Here is a 20,273-nt window from a genome sequence, read left to right as displayed (position 1 = left end):
AATTATTTTGAAATAACCCAAATGAAAGCGTTTACGCTGTGCTGGTACTATAAAAGCACGATCATCTAAAGACTCTAAATGCAAAATGTGATCGGGCAGCGTTTTCAGCGCCTTATTAGTACCATCCTAACCTAAGCACTCCGAAAGACTACACAACGCATTCAGTTGCTCAATTTTGTTTCAATCTCAATGCATAAGTGTTTGAAATAAACAAGAAATACTTACCCCGACTCAACTTATTTCAAACGCTCGAGTTTCAAAGTATTCGTAAGAAATCTCAACTTTGAGTATTGAATTTACTTTTAGTTGGAGTTTCGTTTCATTGAATACTTTCAACTAGAATTGGCGTCGTGCGTACGACCGGTATCGGGTTGCAACAATCTGAGCTAGCTTGTTTAACCTTTTTTTATTTGCTTTTATAAGGTTTTTCTTGTTTCTTAATGAGATTAAGAGTGATTTTATTAAGAAGCTGAGTCCAAGACTATACTGGTTTATGGGTATTGAAGGATATACAGACTATTTAAAAATAATTGTGGAGATGTTTTTACGAAATAAGTGGACTGCTGAAAATGAATTAGTATTTCCCATATAAAAACAAAAAATGTATTTCTCTAATCATTATAAATATTTATGGAGACGAAACATATTATATTCCCAGTAATAGCAAAAATAGCCATTTAATATTCTTCAGATGTCACAAAAATAACAACGTTAACCACTAAAAATTAAAACGTCTCTTAACTACTAACATGTCACACGAAATCTTTTGGGTACGACTTAAAATTTACAGATATTTCAGCATTCAATTGCAACACCTATTACTTATTAATATTACTTTCAGTGTAAGTAACAGCTCCTTTTGTTGCAGGCCTCGTACTCAATGTGATAGTGTAGCGGTGTGACGCGTGCGATGTGACGCGACCGCGAGCGACGCCATCATGTGCTCGTGGGTCGTCTCCGCCCTCATCATCCTGTTCGCTATGGGTAAGTTTCACCTTGACCTTCGTGACTTTGCTTTTGGTGACCTTGATGAATGTAGTGACTCCATAAAATAATAATGTCTTAAAGTGATTTCGATGACTATGTATGTTTTATTGCAATATTAGTTTGATCCACGACTTTCAATAAATTAATATTTAATTAATTAGTCTGATTTTGACTCTGAAACGTAATTTTCAATAAAATTCATATTTATACTGGCTGACCCTGCAAACGTTGCTTTGCCATATAAAAAAAAATTGTGTCACTTTGGTGTATGAAAAATAGATGTTGGCCGATTCTCAGACCTAGTCAATATGCTCACAAAATTTCATGAGAATCGGTGAAGCCGTTTCGGAGGAGTATGGCAATTAAAACTGTGACGCGAGAATTTTATACGTATTTTAGATTTTATGTACAGAGAATTAAAATCTACAAACAAAATAGTAAGGCTTAAGAAAATAAAAAAATAAAAAATATTTTCAAACAAATTGCGTCAAATGTCAATTGATAGATCTCTTGTATAAGAACATAAATGACTAAACCCAATTATCAAAGATCTTACTATAAAGAATAGCCTCTAAAGCACTACAATAGTTAGAATTAGCTCCTTACTAAGTGTATATCTGTCTCAGTGCGGCAACTAAGTGAGTTTGCCTGCTAATTGATTAGTCTCGTGTTCTACTTGAACAACTTCGCTTCGTATTGGAAAACTAGGGAATTATCTGTTCTCCGAGGTTAGGCTTATTTTAGAGCACGTATTTTAGTAGCTATACATATTTAATTTGGAGAAAAGGCGTTTTCGTAATTGGCATTGGTTTAAATAATTTAATTGTTTTATACTATCTCATGTTACTTGTAGAAGTCTAAGTTTTACACGTTTTGATTTACAAGCCGGTGAAATTAATACGGGCTGAGTGGTTTCTGAAATTTATTTTAGATACAGTGTTGTTGATAACCTTCACTATAATTATTATCTTTCAAATACTATAACTATATGAGTATTTCGACACCTACTGTTCAGTTTTTTACAGTTACGGAGAGCCTTATGCCTGTGTCATAGGATCAAAAATGTCTAGTTATGATTGATAGATGAGTTACTCTATAAGAATGAAAAATTGCTATGGAAAATGTGGTTTTAAAATAACATTACTTTGGGTGAAAATTTTCAATATAGTAAAAGTATTAAAAACTAAATTTAACTAAACCTCGAAAAGCCTGAATATCCGTCAGTAACCTGTCACTTACTAAGTTACTATATTGTAAACAAATTAATCCAACAAATCTAAATATAATAGCCGAAACTAATAAAGTTATTCATCCTCTAATCCGTAAGCTTTAAACTAAGCAGCAAGTTATCTAAACATTAGCTGAGTCTCAAGTGAATCAATTAATAAGCATTCAGAGAACAGTTGCGAGGATTTGCTGGCTCATCCAGATATCTTACTAAGTTTGTACATTTACTACGATAGGTATCAATATCTGTAGAGAAAGTACATATTACAGTCGTTTGTGTTGTATACTAGAGTAAGCCAAAACGACAGGTACGAGGGTACAGAATGCTATTCAATGCAACAATGTCTCTTTTTGCCGACTTCAAAAAGGAGGAGATTTTCGAAGTTTATACTAGTTATTTTTGAAGGTATCCAGTATCCAGCACTGGGATAATAATGGGGTAAAATTATTTCTTACGTAATATTTATTTTTCTGAATGTAATATAAGATTGATGTCATTTTATTGATTAACTGATTTCGTCATAATATGTGGCCTTTTCTAAATTATGTTTGTTTTTACTTACGAAATTGAGACTATAATTGAGACTTACTCAACAAAGTGAAATGTATGTATCAATAAAGACTGTACCGATGTATAATAATTTATAATTTGGTTGACATTGATCTTTTGATTTATGTTCACCTTGTAATATTTATATTTTAATGATGTATCGGCTTATTGCAGAGATAATTATCTGAAAGGCCTCTTATTTAAAAAAAACTACGCGATACGTCTGTCTCCTGTGTCCGAATCATAACTAAAATGTCTGTAGCTTGATCAATTACACAAGTCGACAAAAAAAAAATTTTTTTTTGAGCCTGTGTTTTAATGAATATTTTCTGATAATATAAATCAAAAAGAAAACAGGAACAACATTAATAATAAATTAAGTTTGCTTTTGCACTATATATAATGAAACCTAAATATATGGGGTTTTGGCAGATCTTTTGAAGAGCCGTTGCATTTATGATGCAAAACCAGGGGTAAGGGGGCTGGGGGTGTGAAGTGAGTGGTAGCAGAGTATCATGGCAGTATGCGCGTGCGCATTCTTAAGGAAAAACGTATTTTTTTGCGTCTCGGGGTCTAAAAATGGCATCGAAAAAGTGTAAAAACTAAGTGGACTCTTTTTGCTACATTTGTGATGAATTTATCAAAGTGAAAGCCAATAAAATTTGTTTATCATCAAATAAGGCATTTTGTGAAGCCTATGAAGCTTACTTTAACATGTCAGTACGAAATCAGGATAAAATATGGGCACCTCACTTCTTGTGTAATAACTGCAAAAACACTTTCGAAGGTAAGAAAATACTCCTTATATTAAATGAACATTTATATGCCTATATAATTATTTTTTTAAAACATACATTACATGTGTACATCGTTCATTAATGTTATTAATATTTTTTTCAGCCTGGTACTGAGGAGAGAAAAAAAAGATGAAGTTTGCATTACCACAAATATGGAGAGAGCCTACTGATACATCAAGTTCATATTTTCACACAAGAAAAACCAAAAGAATTCGTTTCTAAAAAAAAAATTGTATCCTTTTTGTATTTTGTGTTTCTTAATGCCTTATTTCATCATTTTAATTAATAAAAATACATAAATCATAACTTTTTTACTTTTATATATTTATAATTGAATGTGAATAAAGAGCTTTTCCATTAAAATTTAAAATTCGTTCTAAAAGCTACAAAAGCAAACTTTTTTAGATAAAAATATGATTTCTTTATTTAGTTAGGTATACGTAATCAAAATCAAAGGTACAGAACTCAGACTCAAAATTCGTGTTGACCAATGTTATCTATTTATTTTATATTACAAGTTACTGGTTTTCCATTCTGTACTGACAATTTATGATAAATTGCAGCTGGGCAAACTAAGGCTGCAAACCATAAACTAACGTGACCACCCACTAAGTTACTTCTACGAAATCAATATAAATGTTTTAATCTAAAAGTTAACAACTTACTACAACTACGCACAAGTTTTTACTAAGTTTAATAACTACAGGTACAGGGGACTGACAAGACAGGGGACTGAAACGACGAACTTATATCTGATTATAAATTGTTTTGTGTGCTTCTGAATGTTTTACATTAGTTCTTAAATGTTATGTATTTTAGTTTTTTAACAATTGTTAATGTATTAAATTAAAATTTCATATCATGTTTGTGTTGAGAGGGCACTTAATTGTTGAGGAAAAGCTTGTAGTTGAAGCAAATAACAGAAATTTGTTGAAAAAAAAGTAGCATTTTGCCGAAGTATTTATTATTTATCACTTTTTTTACTATATTATAAGTAAGTAATGAATACGGCCTGCGCTAATTATTTATGAATCACCACACCACCCTGCCGCAAGTAAACCTGATTGATTCAAATGTTTGGACATGAAAGAAAAAACTGACATTATAAATTACAAAGAAAATTATACGAAACATATTTTTTGAATCTATTTAGTTGCCGTAACACGAAGCATTTGAAACATAAAGTACCAACCAAAAGTAATCAACCATCCAATTCATCTCGAATCAAACTATCTATACCGAAATCACATCACAGGCCCTACAGAACACCAAACAAAGAAACCCGGAGACAAAAGCTAGTAAAAAGGTTCGACCTGAACCCCATTCAATTTCCCCGTGACATTTCACTTGAACCTATCCCTCAACGAGGATAACCCCTCTTTATCGGTGCCTTTTGTCTAAGGTATGGAAGAAATCCATTATTTTTAACGTGATTGAAGGTTTAATTGCAATTTTTCGGGAGCTGTTGTGGTCACTCTCATATTGTGATGCGAATTTAGTAAAAGTTTATAATAAATGTTATACCCTGATTTTAGCCTTTAAGTTTAACCTTTAGGTTTATAATACAACCTACACTATAAATTGTTTTCAAGAAACTTTAACGTCAAAATAAAGTACTTTTCGAACATCTTCTTATGTAGAAACAATAACAATAAATCGGTTTCCTGTTAAATAATTTCCCGCTCTACAATAACCATCTTTCATTAGTAACAACTTTCGTATTAGATAATGATGTAGTATGCGAACATCTTGTTATGACGTTTTGATCTATAAAGAAAAAAACATTAAACCAAATAAATTAAACTTCAAGGACGACTACACGGATTTCAAGGACAATTTTTTTTAAGATATATTAGCAAAAGATACACATAACGAGTATGATATCAATTAAGAAAAACCCTTAAATTAAAAAAAAGTAATACACATATTTCCGTAACTTTTAAATTCTCGCGTTTATTATATATGTATATATATATTTATAATAATATATGTTTAATAAATAACAGGATACGGGAATTAACGCGCACACGCATTTTACCTTAAAATGCAAAACGTTGCCGGGGTCGCAGGCTGACTGTCAGTCAGCCTGCGACCACGGCGTGTGCAACCTGCCCCGAAACGTTATGCATTTTAAGGTAAAATGCGTGTTCTCGTGAATTCCCGTATCCTATTATATATTACACATATTTTCGTCCTAAAAATCACATACAAAATCTCAAACCTTCAAATACCTGTCAGATCCGTAAACATATCTAAACGAAATCAAAACCGCGTCCTCATCCGTATTCTAATACACAAAGCAAAACAAACCGAACGCTGGCCGATATTCGGAAGTGAAAGCCGCAACTTAATTAACTCTTGTATGAACACCGGTCACGGAATTAAATAAATCCGATGTTATATTAAGCAAATCCTCTTTGCCGCTTAAAATGTGTACTCCGGATGTATATACGATGTGTTATTGAGTAGGGTTGGGACTTTGTATTTTTTATGAGAATTTAATTGTGTGAATATAGGTTGGTTAAGTGGTGTATGTGGTTACGGATCTTGGTGTCTTGGATTCGATTAAGTACCTGGTGGAGTGATTGATTGGTGATTTTACGGTTACAATATGAATTGATGATTGTTATTTTAATTGTGATTTGAAAGAAAACAATCATTTGGGCATAGTACTTCTTCTTTTTTGAAGTAAGTTGAAAAATTTAAGAACTGCATTTTACAAACTGGTTTTGTACAGGTATTAAATAAAGCGTATTATCACTTATTAATTGAAAACAATACAGTTTAACCCATCAAGGCCCTCTGCTTGTTATAACAACTTACTCTACTAGTCAATATCCTCTAGTAATTTGCACAGCAACACTAAAAAACATCCCATTAAGTTAACTCCTATCGGTAAGGACACAACAGGGAGGCTAATTGTCAATGTTTGTTAAGAGGCAACCCTGGCCTCATCAGCACGGGTCCAATTTACATGTTAATTGACGGGACATCCGATGAAAAATCACGCCACGCGACACCCCTTTGTACATCGCGTTGTGACGTCATAGAGAGAGGATATGCTGCTTTTTGGAAGTCATTTTGATTTAAAGACAACATTGGTACTGTTGGGAAAAGAGGGTGTCTTTGTTACGTAGAAAAAGACCAGTGGGTATATATTTGTGTAATGTAATGTCAAATGCTCAATAAAAATTGGGCAATTAAGATAACAGTCGTTAAGCTACAGCTACGGTCTCTGGGCGGCTTGAACAATTTTGACTCTAGGTGTACCACTAACCATACATATAATAAGAAGGTAAATTACATATTTGTGCTCATTAATACATTACTGGGCTACATTTTAATGACAGTTAAAACTTCTAGAGTTAAGTGCTGATTAATAAAATGTTACCGCAGACTCACAAACGTACCTAAATCAAAAGATTTAATGGCCACTTGCACTTATCTTTCACCTCTACACAGATTTAACCGTGAAAATATATGCGTGTTACAGTACACACCGACAGCCCTATACATAACAGTGTAATACATTCATGTTCTCAAGAACGTAACATTTTTATGTCCTAAGTTATCCTCCAGGCAGCTCTTAAACTTGTAAAGCAATGAATTTCACCCGAGACTACAATAAAACAATTAGACTGAACAAAAATATTACTGACAAAGGAGTTTGGAATTAAATTGTGAAAGACACTATTCACAGAATTATTACAATGACAGAATGTTTTATATAAAGCGGTCAAGTGCGAGTCGGAAAGCGCATAAAGGGTTCCGTACCAAAAAATACAAAGAAAACCCGTATACTTATTGTATGGGGACCCCTCAATATTTCATTTGTTAATTTTTTTGTATTTGTTGTTATAGCGGCAACGGAAATACATCATTTTTGAAAATTTCAGCTTTCTAGCTATCACGGTTTATGAGATACAGCCTAGAGTCCGACGGACATACAGACAGACAGCGGAGGCTTAATAATAGGGTACCGTTTTACCTTTTGGGTACGGAACCCTAAAAAGTGTGGAAGTCGTTATGAATTTCTTTGCAAAGAATACCTTGTAAAGTTGTAGTACCGAATAGCTTTCTTTGACTGCAGATTGTCAAGTATGCTGTGAGTTATTGCAATATCTACAATATTTTTTATACTTATTCTTTTGAGATATTAGAAGTGTCTTCAACATGGGAAACAACTTTGATCAACATGAAACAAATGATTGCTGCTGGATAGAGATTTATTAATAAATTCTGGAAGTATGCTAAGGCTGCTAATGCTTTAATTGGCAATTTCAATACATTTTTTAATTAGATCCTGTTTCAGAATATTAATATTGTAACGTTTAGTTGCAGGAGCAAATCCATCGTAAAACCTTATTGCGCGTCCCCCAAAAAAAGTATTTTTACTGCAATAGCTTTCAAATAGTTTTGTTTAAGCACAGACCACAATAAATTCTGATCTTTTAAATTTCCTAAACAAGCAGTAACAGATTTTTGTTCCAATGTCTCAGATTACAATAAAATATATTTCATTAATCAAACCAGCTGTCGATCACAATTTACATAAATATCCGTAGTGTTTGAGTCCCGCCCCTGACTGTGTCTGTAATTGCGTCCTTTGATCACTCAATGTTACATCACATGTAAAACAGATGTTTGGACATTGGTTCGTTTCAGTGATTATATTGATCATTGCTGATTTAAATTATGTAGTAAGAATAAGCGATTGGCTCAATGGGGTGCTGTGTGGCGGGTTCGTATACGGGTTGGCCAGATTTACTGTCAAGAAGTTGCCGATCGGCTGGAGTACCTAAAGAAATTGTGAGAATACAAACTTGTGATAAAGTTAGCTAACTGTTAACAAGTTAACTTTTTAGGTAGCTATGCCTAATGCCAAACTTATGGGGACAACCGGAAAATAGTATTTTTGTGTAATTTGTGGAATGTACGATTTTTGTAAGTTATGGATTTCTCGGAACAAAAATAAATACTTTATGTTATCCAAAAAAAAGTTGTAGATAATAGTTGGGGAGATACATGTATTGTGTGTTTTCAAAATTTAAAAAGGCTTAGCAGGCAACTATCAAGGTTAATTTGGATTAAGCAGTGTTAGTATATTGCAAGCAAGAACTGTTTACCTCAAACATGGTGCTGTTTTTTGGTTTCAGTCAACCATAGTAACACGGTATTCTTAATTATATTTTTTCTTTATAGAATGTGTTTGAAGTAACATTTTTTAGAATACAAAAGTATATAGCGTTTCTACTTTACGATCAGCGAACATCGCCTTCTCTTACAAGCAGATCATTGACAATACACAGTTTTACGAGCAACACTGAAACAGAATAATAAATATAACTTTATACACCACGACCATCTCGGAATTAATTAAAGGCTGTATTCTCATTGTACTTGTTTTGTTCTATGGTTCAGCTTTCAGGCTATGACTTTGTTCTTTGAAATATTTCATTACTATAAGATTTTTTTGAATAAATAGATTTTAAAATTTGAATAGTGGCTATTTTCTTCTTGAAATATTTCTTTAGTAAATATTTTTGTAACATTAAGTTATTTTTTTTTTATATTTAGATATACATATTGATTTACATTATGAAGTATTTTGTTTATTTAGGAGGAGGTTTATACTCGAAGGTGAGAAGAAATAGACTAAAAATAAAGATTTTAAAATCAAACTTTATTTTTTTCCCGTTAAAAGAAAAAAATACCTGATAATTAGAAATCATTACCCAACATTTTGTTTTATAATACGATTTTAGGGCAAGAAAAGTTGCCACACTCATTTAATTTTAATAATGAGAAATATATTATAAGTACTTCAAATAAAGCGTACTTGAAAATATCACCTAAAATATTTCATTTTGCATTTCATTCCCTTCTTCTTCTGCCTTTTATTTTCCATAATTATTCTATTAGCAGAATACATGACTGACGGCTTTTGTGCAGTGTCAAAGATTTCTAATCAAAACAGAGTAAAAATACCCATAGCATAAAAGTGTAAGGCAAAATTCTTCTTTTCTTTACTGTCTTTATTCTCCTGTCTTCTTTTAGAAAAATAAACGGTAAAACCTGTTGACGGTAAACGACATACCGTCAGACAGTTTGCAACCTATAGCTGGCTAGTGTAGTCTGCGTGAAATCTTCAAGCAATCCAGTAAAATTCATATTTGTATTAATTTCCGTATAGTATTGGATAAAACCAAATGCAACAAAAATATTAACAGTTGCACTTAACTGATGATAAAACTATCTATTAGCCTAGCCTTTCTTCTAACTATATTGAAGTCGGTTTCGAGTCTCATTGAATGCAGCTGAATACCAGTATTTTATATGGATCGACTGCCTATCGGACCTCCAAAACTATGTTTTAAATAAATTGGTAAATCTGTTTATAGAGAATTAAATTATCGAAGTCCAAACACAGACTTGAACACGTTAAATCTATACTAATATTATAAAGCTGAAGAGTTTGTTTGTTTGTTTGAATGCGCAAATCTCAGGAACTACTGGTTTATCGAGGAAGGCTATATATCATCACGCTACGACCAATAGGAGCAGAGTACCAGTAAAAAATGTTACAAAAACGGGAATTTTTTTTACCCATTGTCTCTTATGTGACGCAAGCGAAGTTGCGCGGGTCAGCTAGTGTAAAATAAGTTTAAACATCACAATTATTCTAATTGTAAAACTAAATTACACTAATAGCATCACCTCAAAAGGCCTAGTGATTTCATGCATTAAATTTGTGTGAATTATTTAGAATAATTTGCCAAGAATTTATTAAATAAATTAGCATTATTTTGTTAAACACTAGCTGACCCTTGCGGTTTTTCTCGCGTACAAAGTTTAAACATTTTAAGGGTTGATTCTTTGAAAAATAGTTACGTTGTGGCATAATAGTTCGGTTCTAGGTCTTAAGTTTTCCACGTTAAATTTTATCAAAATCTATTCAGTGGTTTAGCTGGAACTACTCAAAAGACATGCAGACTCGTATTTACGTATATTATTATTATAATAATGCAGATTTATGAAGCAAAGGAATTGTGTAGGGATCGTACCAAGTGCCTATTCTAAAAGAAAGAGGTCTTGATTTTATGTACCCTGTATATGTTCAGATAATATTCTAAGAATTTATAAAATAAATTATACATTTTGATTTAATAGCTAAATATTGGTGTAGAGTATAAGTTGAGCTTAAGTCTTCATATGAAATTAAACGAAAACAGTTTGTACAAAAGTAATTGTATAAAGCTGTAATTGTAATACCACTTTACTTTACTACTTATTTATTTTATAAGAAAATGTTAAAGAGCTGTAATTTTGTTTCTTATTAAGTAAAATATGAATGATGTTAAGCTCTATACGCTTTCGTTGTTTACTGATGAATACATGTACACCATAGATGTATTTGTTAAGATTAAGAACCAAAGAAAAAGATAAAGATAATTTCCAGAAATGAGGATAGGGTTAGGAATTATGACACTCCTTGAGTCCACTCTGCTGACAAAATGTGATTTGAAAACTTAACATTAATTCAAGCACTGTCTTTAAGAACCTTTAGGTATGCAAGGTTTCATCACGTCGCTTTTCCTTTACCGTTCAAACAAGAGATAATTATTTCTAACTCACGCTATACTACACGCTAATTAATAATAATTACGCAATGAATCTCACTGGCGATACATTAGAGCAAAACACTAATGGCAAAGCTAGGAGACCAATTCAATTAAAAACTCATAAATATTGTCATAGAGCACCTCCACATCGCTAAGCTAGCTATTTTAATTAAATAATGCAGACGCTTATGTAATAATGTTTAAAAAAATACCTACGTTATCGGTAGTTTTGACTTCGCCATCGCTCTCAGTTATGTATGCTTTTCTCTTCAAGGTAATAGTGACTATCACGTTACGTCAAAGAAACAATGTACAGTAGCTCTACTCGCTACTACTATCGACTACCGACTACCAAAGTCATCGAAAAATTTTGTATGAAAATCTGATCAGCGACTCTGACGGGTGTTGTTGGAAAAATTTCGATAGCTAGCCGGTTGTCGGTAGTCGATAGTGGTAGAGAATTGAGGTACTGAATTGTGACACTAGTTGCCAACCGAGATATGTACGTGATACGCATACTGGGCAGATAACATCGAGAATTTATTTTTTGAGACGCAACATCAATGCCAATTTTAATATTCAAGTTTACGTATTATAATAATGATGTTATAATACTACGCATATACATACAAAGGTACCAACCAAAGCAATGTTTTTACCATATCCAGGTCATGTTTACTCCAACTCAAAAGACAGTATATTATTATAAGCAAAACAAACAACATTCATTCATAAACTTCATATAAATTGATACAGTTATCGCGAATCTCTTCAAAACATCGTCAAATTTCATATCCTCGCGCCGCTCTATTAAAATGTAATGAGCTTGCTAAACATTTTCATTAACTTCCAAACACGCGGGAAGACGCTCAAACTTGTCTTCTCTTGTTTATATGCTAATGTCGCAACCTAAGAGAAACAAAGGCGTAAGTGGGAATCACTCACTTTACAAGGTTTTACAATAAAGCTAAAAAAGTGTTTAACCAGGTTTTTGTTTTATGTTTCTGAATTTCTGATAACGTGCTGCATAAACACCATGGCTTTTCACACAGAGACCAACAAACGCCACCTGATGCGATTCTATTATGTTAGGTATATAGTCGTTATATATTTAATGTACAAAATATTAAATGTGCCGCAGCAAAATCGTTTTTTAAACACACGTTTTTACGAAACTAGTGGCTAGGTTTGTATTTGTACTATTAAATAAAAAAATACTGATTCATACTTACTCCTTTGTTACACTGGGGGTTCGACTCGCGAAACCAAAACGAAACACAAATATACAGCTTAAGACTCTAAAACTGCACGTTACAGTTCATTTTTGCATAGCAAATGTCAAAATGAGGTACGATAAACGTCTCTGGGAATTAGAAGGATTCCGTATATTGCTTTTTTTTGTTTTTCTGTTTATTGTGTGGTCTCGTTAAGAGTTCGTTACTGTTAGGTATAATGCTGGGAGCTTCGGCGAATGTGTATAAAGTTTTATTTTGTTTTGAAGATAAAGGGTACGTTGAAGGTTGTGGTATATAATTGGTTTATTTATTTTTGTTTGTTCAGATTATTGATAAATATGTAGCTAATTGAATATTTGGTGCCTAGGCTAATGATGATGATGTCGAAAGAACATTAATAGCTCGCTTCTATTGACCCCATTTGTTAAAAAAAATAAACAAAATCTATCTGTACTTTTTAGTTTTTCACACATGTTTGTATTTATGGTAAAGCTATAAATGAATGAAAAACAAACAAATAATTTGTACTAAATATTATTTCTGTATCACTTAGGTTATTGTCCTAATCGAATAGTACCTATACTCTTTAAAATATAGCTTGATTAGAATGGCAGATGTCAAACTGTTTTGACTAGGGTTGTAGAAGTATTGATCAAAATCGATAGCGAAAAAATCGAATCTAAAATAATTATATTCGATTCAATTATTTTTGAATTAGCTTTTTACGAATTGTTGTTGTGAATCTTATTGTTTAAGCAAATTCGTATAGGACGACCAGCCCTACTTTAAACACCGCACGGAGACCTCTCCTAGTTTAGTATTAATTAGGATCAATTATATAAAACAATGAAAACAGTTAAAAAAAATTAATTTATTCAGTTAATGGTGCAATTCTGATGATAGGGATGAGGATGATAGTAATACAGGATGCGCAGCTAATGGTGCGCATCCTAAATCAGTATCATTCTCATCGGTATCATCAGAATCGCTGGAAAAATCTTGGAGATTAATTATTAATTCTTGGTCACAAATAGTATCAAAGTGTACTTCGCGATTAACGATTAATCAGGCGATTTACTCTTATCTATTGTGTCTCCTCACTAAAAATTTTGCAACATGACGTAGCCTTGTAGAGAGGTTGAAAATAATGAAAATTATTAGATTTATTTTTAAGACTAAAGAAAATAGTACTGATTTTTGGTTTAAAGGCTGATTGTACTGAATTATTCTGATTTCTTATTGAGGATCTGTATTTAAAAAATAGTTATAATGCTAGACAAGACAGATTTTTCGTGTTTCAATTTGTAATACTCGTTAGATGTCACTACAAAGTTGTGTCATCTATTTTGCTTAGAACTGTCATTTTAATCAAGCTATATTTTAAAGAGTATAGTGCACGTTTTTCCGGGGCTTTGCGACCTGTCAAATATACGCTGTCAATAATTTATTAGCTTCTGTCATTCTATCCAAACAAATTAATTTTATATTTTTTTGTATTTCCAATTTATTGACCCAATTAATAGTTTTGCATGCAATTTAATCTGATGCGGTTGATTACAATGTTTGCGCGGCTGACAGCTGTCGAACAATCTCACCGAACTCACCACAACCATAAACCAATTAGTGGGGGCAGCACTAACCAGGGATATAATGAACGATATTATTGTGATGTGACGTCATGAAGACGAAGTAAGACAGTCAATAGGGCTCTGTATTAGGTACGCAAGTGTAGTAGTACAGTAGCTTGCACTGCTGCAATATATGTACGAAAACAAAGTGACTATAATTCCTTGAATAATAAATACTTAACTAACTCCTGTAAAGAATTATTTCGGAAAACTTTGTATAAACCAAAGAAAATTAAAATAGATCGGTGATAAAAATATCATACAACGTCCTTTATGACAATCGGGCTGGCTATCACAGCGCGTCATAGTAACAATATACTTTAGCAAATAACTCTTATTTTATTTTAATTTAAATAGTAAAGTAAACTTTACCGAACATGACAAATTATATGAAATGTAAATTAGTACCGATTTCTCTATCACACATCACTCTTATCTATCACCAATAACCTACCTACAAAATATTATCAAACAACACGACCAACCGTGTAAAACAACAAACTCGTCCGTCATACGTGTCGTGCCGTCGGCCGTCAATTTCACTGGCCGTCAAATTGCGTTACCGTCCCGTCTGCGAGGACAATCCGATTGTGCCGCTTCAACTCTCTTATTAGATTACCGACTGCGAAGTATCAGGCCTATTTCTTTTCTTATGCTTTTCTGCTGGTTGCTTCGCTTTAAAAAGAAGGCGTGAATAGGAAATGTCTTTTGTATGTTTTTTAAAACTTAATGGAGCTATCGATTTTTTTATGAACGTAGCAATTAGCATTTAGTTAGTTAGTTAGCGTTTTAGTCTCTGCCCACTTCCATGGAAACCACTGAGTCTGGAAAATAATACATGTAAGTGAAGTCCCTTTCCATAAACATTTGTTACAGTGTTAATATCAAATATTCGATTTACACGAGGTAATTACTAACTCAGAACTCCTAAATAACATAAAAGATCAATATAAATAAGTATTTTAATGTTGCTGAAGCGTTAAAGAAGGTACTGTAGCGCTACCATGAGTTGGTAACTATAGTCTTCCGGAGACGCTGTAGTTCTCGTAAAACTCGAACGGCGCCTCTAGCGGATATTTAAGGTACCAAAATTGCTACCATGGGTCGCCATATTTAATAACGTGTAGTTAAATTAAACAACAGTGAATATAGATTGGCTTTGTCCTTCATTCTTTCCCTATTTGAGCCCACTGTTGTAGTTGCGTTCTCACGTTAACTACTCTAGTTTTTAACTACGCCAACTCATGGTAGGGCTACTGATCAAAACACAACAATTTTAAACAACCTAACAATAAACACCGAAATCTAAACATTTATTTAGCTACAAACGTAAACAAGAAAACAGTTACCAATATATAAACGTACATAACCCTTACACAGACCTGTGTATACAGAAGATTCTAGTCATAACATTAGAATCAGAATCTACCTATCTATAGACCTTTAAGTGACCTATACAAACTGAACTAGTAATCTAGCCACGATTAAGACATATCAGTAATCTAATCACCAAACTTTAACTGAAACGGATAATCTAATACGAGGGTCTAGGACGTAGTTCCCAAGACCTAGCCTATTCATAATTTAGGTCAGTCTTTGTGCTAAGCTTAGAACGATTTTGGGTTATTGAGTAAGTTCTGGTGAGAAATCAATAGAAATTCACGCTAATATTTTAGAAGCAGTACTATCTTATCTGTCGGTAAACTACTGAATTGAAAGTGTTGTTTGGTTTAGTGTATAATTTAAATCCATCCCTAGAATTGCCGAGTGCCATACAAAATGTATTACAAATATGTATCAGTACTATATTATTTTGTTAAAAAAAAAATCCAATTATCTTTCTTCAATTACATAATTTTTTAAGTTGCAACAAAACTTATTGAGTTCCGTAACAGTTCATACGGAATTGTCATTTAGAACGATCAAGATTTGGCTTTATTTTGTCAAAACATACATTCTGTTTGTCATAATTTATAATTAACAATGCATAGAACTACCATTAAGTGCATCAATACAAAGAAAATAGGAAAAAAGATACTAAAAACAAACTAACAGCTATGCATTCAAAATGCATATAGAATAATAATACACAATCTGTAGCACTTACGGGCTACAATGTTCACTACAGTGTTCGGATCAAGTGCATAGATATTGAATGAAAGCACCACACGTATGGAAGGAAAACATTGTGAAATACCTTCTTGTTATGCGTTGTATTACTATGAGGTAAGAAGCCTGTTGTGGCTTATGGAGGTATGACTTTTGATATTATGTAGAAACCGATATTTACATAATTCTCTGACGGTTAAACATCATTAAAACATCCAAACTTTCGCATTAATAATATTAGTAAAATTACCATAAGATACTCCTGTACTGCATTTCTACTACGAATTAAAGAGAATTTAAGAGTTTTCTATGTACTTGTAGTAAATGAAAGTATAAACTATACCGTGTTGTAGTTATATTTCTTCGTTAAAGTCAAAGTCCCTCGCACGACGCCCTGGGGGGTAGTTAAGTATTTTAGTCAGATTGCTGCAAAGTGCAAAGTATAAACACGGAAAACGTATAAAAGTTTGCTGGACTCGAGTTTTCAAAAATGTAATCTAAAATTTGTAATTCAACGCCTAGTTTCTATGAGGAATAGTATCAACTATAAAATGTTATTTACAAAATATAAACAAAAAAAAAATGAAACTAAAATTTTTAAAAAAATTTATTTCTCTCATGTGTTACAAGGTTACAGTTAAGATGTAACTCGTATGACAATATTATGTTTAAATGTTAGTACATAATTACTTCTCACATGATCACGCTAAGTAATTTACGAAACTCACCGAAAACTTTTAGTAATTCTTACTTACATTTACTCAAATATTACGGAATGAACGAAGAATATGTATTACTAAACTTAATTCGGAAATACTTACATCCAATATTACTTATGACAAAATTAGAAAGCATGTATGCTTAAATTCTTTAGCCAAAAAATACGAAATAGATTTTAAAATTTGGCAAAGAGAATATTTTTCAAAATTGGAAAAACCTTCAAACACAGTTGATGTGATACATATAATCACGCCGTTTTGCTATAAAATTGGGCAGAAACCAAACAGTGAACTAATATTAAAATATGTAAAACAATAAAAAAACAAATAGAAATAAAACTTTCCTCTCTTCCACGTACTTCAACACAATGTGGTTTAAAACCTTTAAAATGTCCTAAAAATATTTCTATATACTTTTAACATGTTAATATTAAACAAAGTACAATATCACGGATAATCCTCACGTGACAACACGACTTTTCACATAATATTATTCCTAAGTACTCCGGTTCCTGCTACCTAAATGTTTTACAGCACTCGTAAAACTCTATCGCTTCTCTTGTAGTCAGCAAATAGTTTTTATAATACAGACAATGCTTTTCTTTGTTAGGCTTTTAGTAAAAGAGTGTGAGGTTGAATGTTGATTAAGAAAGTTTTAGGTAATAGTATGTTCATATTATTGTTATGCTGTCTGGCATAGATTTCTTCTCTAATTTTTGTGTAGTTTTTGGCTACATTCTAACATTAACTACGTAGGAATTGGTAGCCTTTCTTATGTTTTCTAATATAAATTGTTTTGATACTTTTTTCACTATATAATATTCAAAACCAGCAAATTAATTAAAAGACTAAAAGTTCAAAATACAAATTATTGTGGTGTAAACAGTTTCACACAAAAAATCATCATTTGTACTAACGGGCGACAATTTAAAAGCTGTCGATAAATTTTCTACAAAAATCTGATCAACGCCCTAGCGTATTCCGTAAGAACTATTTTTTTAAATGCCTAACACGTTGTTAGTACCTAGTTTAGGCAATCGTGCTACAGTACTGGCAGATTATACTAATACATAATGTATCATTCACTCGGCAATGTAAACGACTGTCCTCTATAAAAGTTGACCTGTCACTAACAGTTCATTCACCCCACTCTTGTTTACAGAATCAAAAGTAATCAACAAAATGTTTCATCCGACAAAACTGTTAACAAGTTAGCATCAGTTTCCATAAAAACACACTTAGTTTGAAATTAGTTGGAGCGAAGACTTTAAATTGCTTTGTAAACCTGGATAGTTTGTGATGCTTATCTCCGGTAAGTGTGTACGAAACTTAAGCTACCAATTGGCTACTGTACCTTTGTTATGCAAAGATTAGATTTTATCTCAAGTCTGTTGTTTGAAAGTTATGGTGGACAATAGAGTTTCTAGGTGATATCAAGTTGTAGTGACCCAGAAAAGGCTTTGTCGTTGTTTAGTAGGACACTATTATCATCTAATGAGGTTAGAAGTTGACTGGCCGTTTTGGCTAGTTGAAGACAGTTTCATTTTAATTTGACTTCAATATTTTCTTTAGTGATAATGTATGTCTCTTTATTCCGATTGCATTTCAAAACCGTTGACTTGATTAAGGCAAAATTTAACGGGGTGATAAACTATCCTAAGGCTTGTATTTTTATCTTAAATTAACGTGACTTTTTTCTTGATGATATATTTTGACACTCAAAATAATGTTTAAAAAATTTTACTCACTGAAGAATATGTGATAGGGATTACATCCTAATCTATCTCTGTTTTCAACGAACAAGCGTCCGAAAAGAAGAATACCGTGATTTCCTCCTGTAAAATATACTTTAGAAGAAGATTCTTTAAAACTTTATAACGAAAACAGGTTCAGAAAACCTTTGAGCATATCAGAGGAGAGCTGGTACCGCAGCAGAAATTCCACACAAATTGTGAGTGACGTAACGTCGGAAGCGATATTTTTAGCGCAGTACTTGGCCATTTTTCAAAAACTCCTAAACTTTTATTTGGATGAAAATTTATATGTATGTTTCCATATCCCATTGTTCTAAGGTTTTTTTTATGAAAAACAAAGGACCATGGAGTTATGACGAGCTAAACTGTTCTCTATTGTTAAAGTGTGACCGTTCCGTTTCAATTTCAACATTAATGGCCCCCAGTTGAAGCGTTTGTCGACTTTGTTGAAAAAGTAATGGCAAATGAAAAGAAAATATTAGGGAAATTTGACCCTAATTATGTCATAAGTCATGAAGCCATGTATATGAGTTTCAAAAAAATATTGCATTGTTGCTCAAACACTTCAAAATCCGTCCGATCGTTCTCCAAATTTTATATAAAAAACTGATCAGCGCCTCTAGCGTATTTCGAGAGAACTATTTCTAAATGTCAAACTCGATTGTCTATCGATAGTCGATAGTACCGAGTATAGAAGATCGCTCTAATAAATACAGAAAAATCGTTCATTTTTTTCTAGTCTTGCTCATAGATAATTATAGTAAGTGTACAGCTGCTATATTTGTTTCGTATTTTCTACCTTTATTTTTTCCTTCGATTGTGTTATTAGTTAGATATTTTTCTGTTTTTTCTTTTAGCTCCAGGCTGTCTGGGAACACTGAGTGTATTACTTTTATATCTAGTATTTTTTCTAGTTCTATCTTATTAATGCTATTTGTAATTTATTTTATAAGAATGTGGCCCTTAAGCTTTTAATTGAGGTCAATGTTGTGCCTTTGAAATTGGTTATTGGTTCTCCGAATTATCTCAATTATAGAATTTTCACGGCGATATGACCATACTAATACCGCTGTGCGCAAAGGTTTTCCAACGTGAAACTATCTTAGACGACTCACAAAAGTTATTATAACACTGAGATATGTAATGTTTACTAATTAAAACCCTAATCTGTATCAACTACCAAAAATAAAATATCAACAATCTAGCTCAAGAACAAAAGATGTCCTAGGCAGACTAATTAAAAATTTTAAGAAAACTAAAATATAAGTTTAACACAAATTATAACTGGAAATATTTTAATTACATTGTTACCCTTTTCATTGTGTAACTTCTTTGCTGAACAAGTGAGGGTTGACCTACTTTGTCTGGCAAAGTTTTTAGGGACTATGAAGGTTCCCAAAGGGACTGCGATGCTTTTATTCTGGACATTTCTGCGACTGTCATAGTTCTCGGCTCCTACGTAAGTCCTGGAGGTCTGATTTTAAAATAGTTTTTAGGTAAAGTGGTTATGTTTGTACTGAACTTAGTTATAGTTGTGGGTCAGATTTTTGAGTTAATTTATGTTGAACTAAACATAGCAGTGATTTTTGTTATTCACTTTAAGAGAACCTTCAAATTGTCAACTTTAGCTATCAGTACAAGATGG

General features: G+C 32.4%; 1 protein-coding gene across 3 annotated transcripts in view; it reads left to right on the top strand.

Moving 5' to 3' along the window:
• Positions 1-20,273, top strand: part of Dscam3 (Down syndrome cell adhesion molecule 3) — a 185,037-nt gene that overhangs the window by 22,510 nt on the left and 142,254 nt on the right. For all 3 annotated transcript variants that reach the window (XR_012959712.1, XM_076121587.1, XM_076121579.1), the window contains exon 2: positions 869-984. Coding sequence is in view for 2 of the 3 variants with exons in the window: in XM_076121587.1 (XP_075977702.1) it covers positions 939-984 (46 nt within the window). In the remaining variant the exon portion in view is untranslated. The remainder of the gene's footprint in view (positions 1-868; positions 985-20,273) is intronic.

The sequence above is a fragment of the Anticarsia gemmatalis genome, chromosome 1 (genome assembly GCF_050436995.1).
Source record: "Anticarsia gemmatalis isolate Benzon Research Colony breed Stoneville strain chromosome 1, ilAntGemm2 primary, whole genome shotgun sequence".
Taxonomy (NCBI): Eukaryota; Metazoa; Arthropoda; class Insecta; order Lepidoptera; family Erebidae; genus Anticarsia; species Anticarsia gemmatalis.
This window is presented reverse-complemented; position numbering and strand designations above follow the sequence as displayed.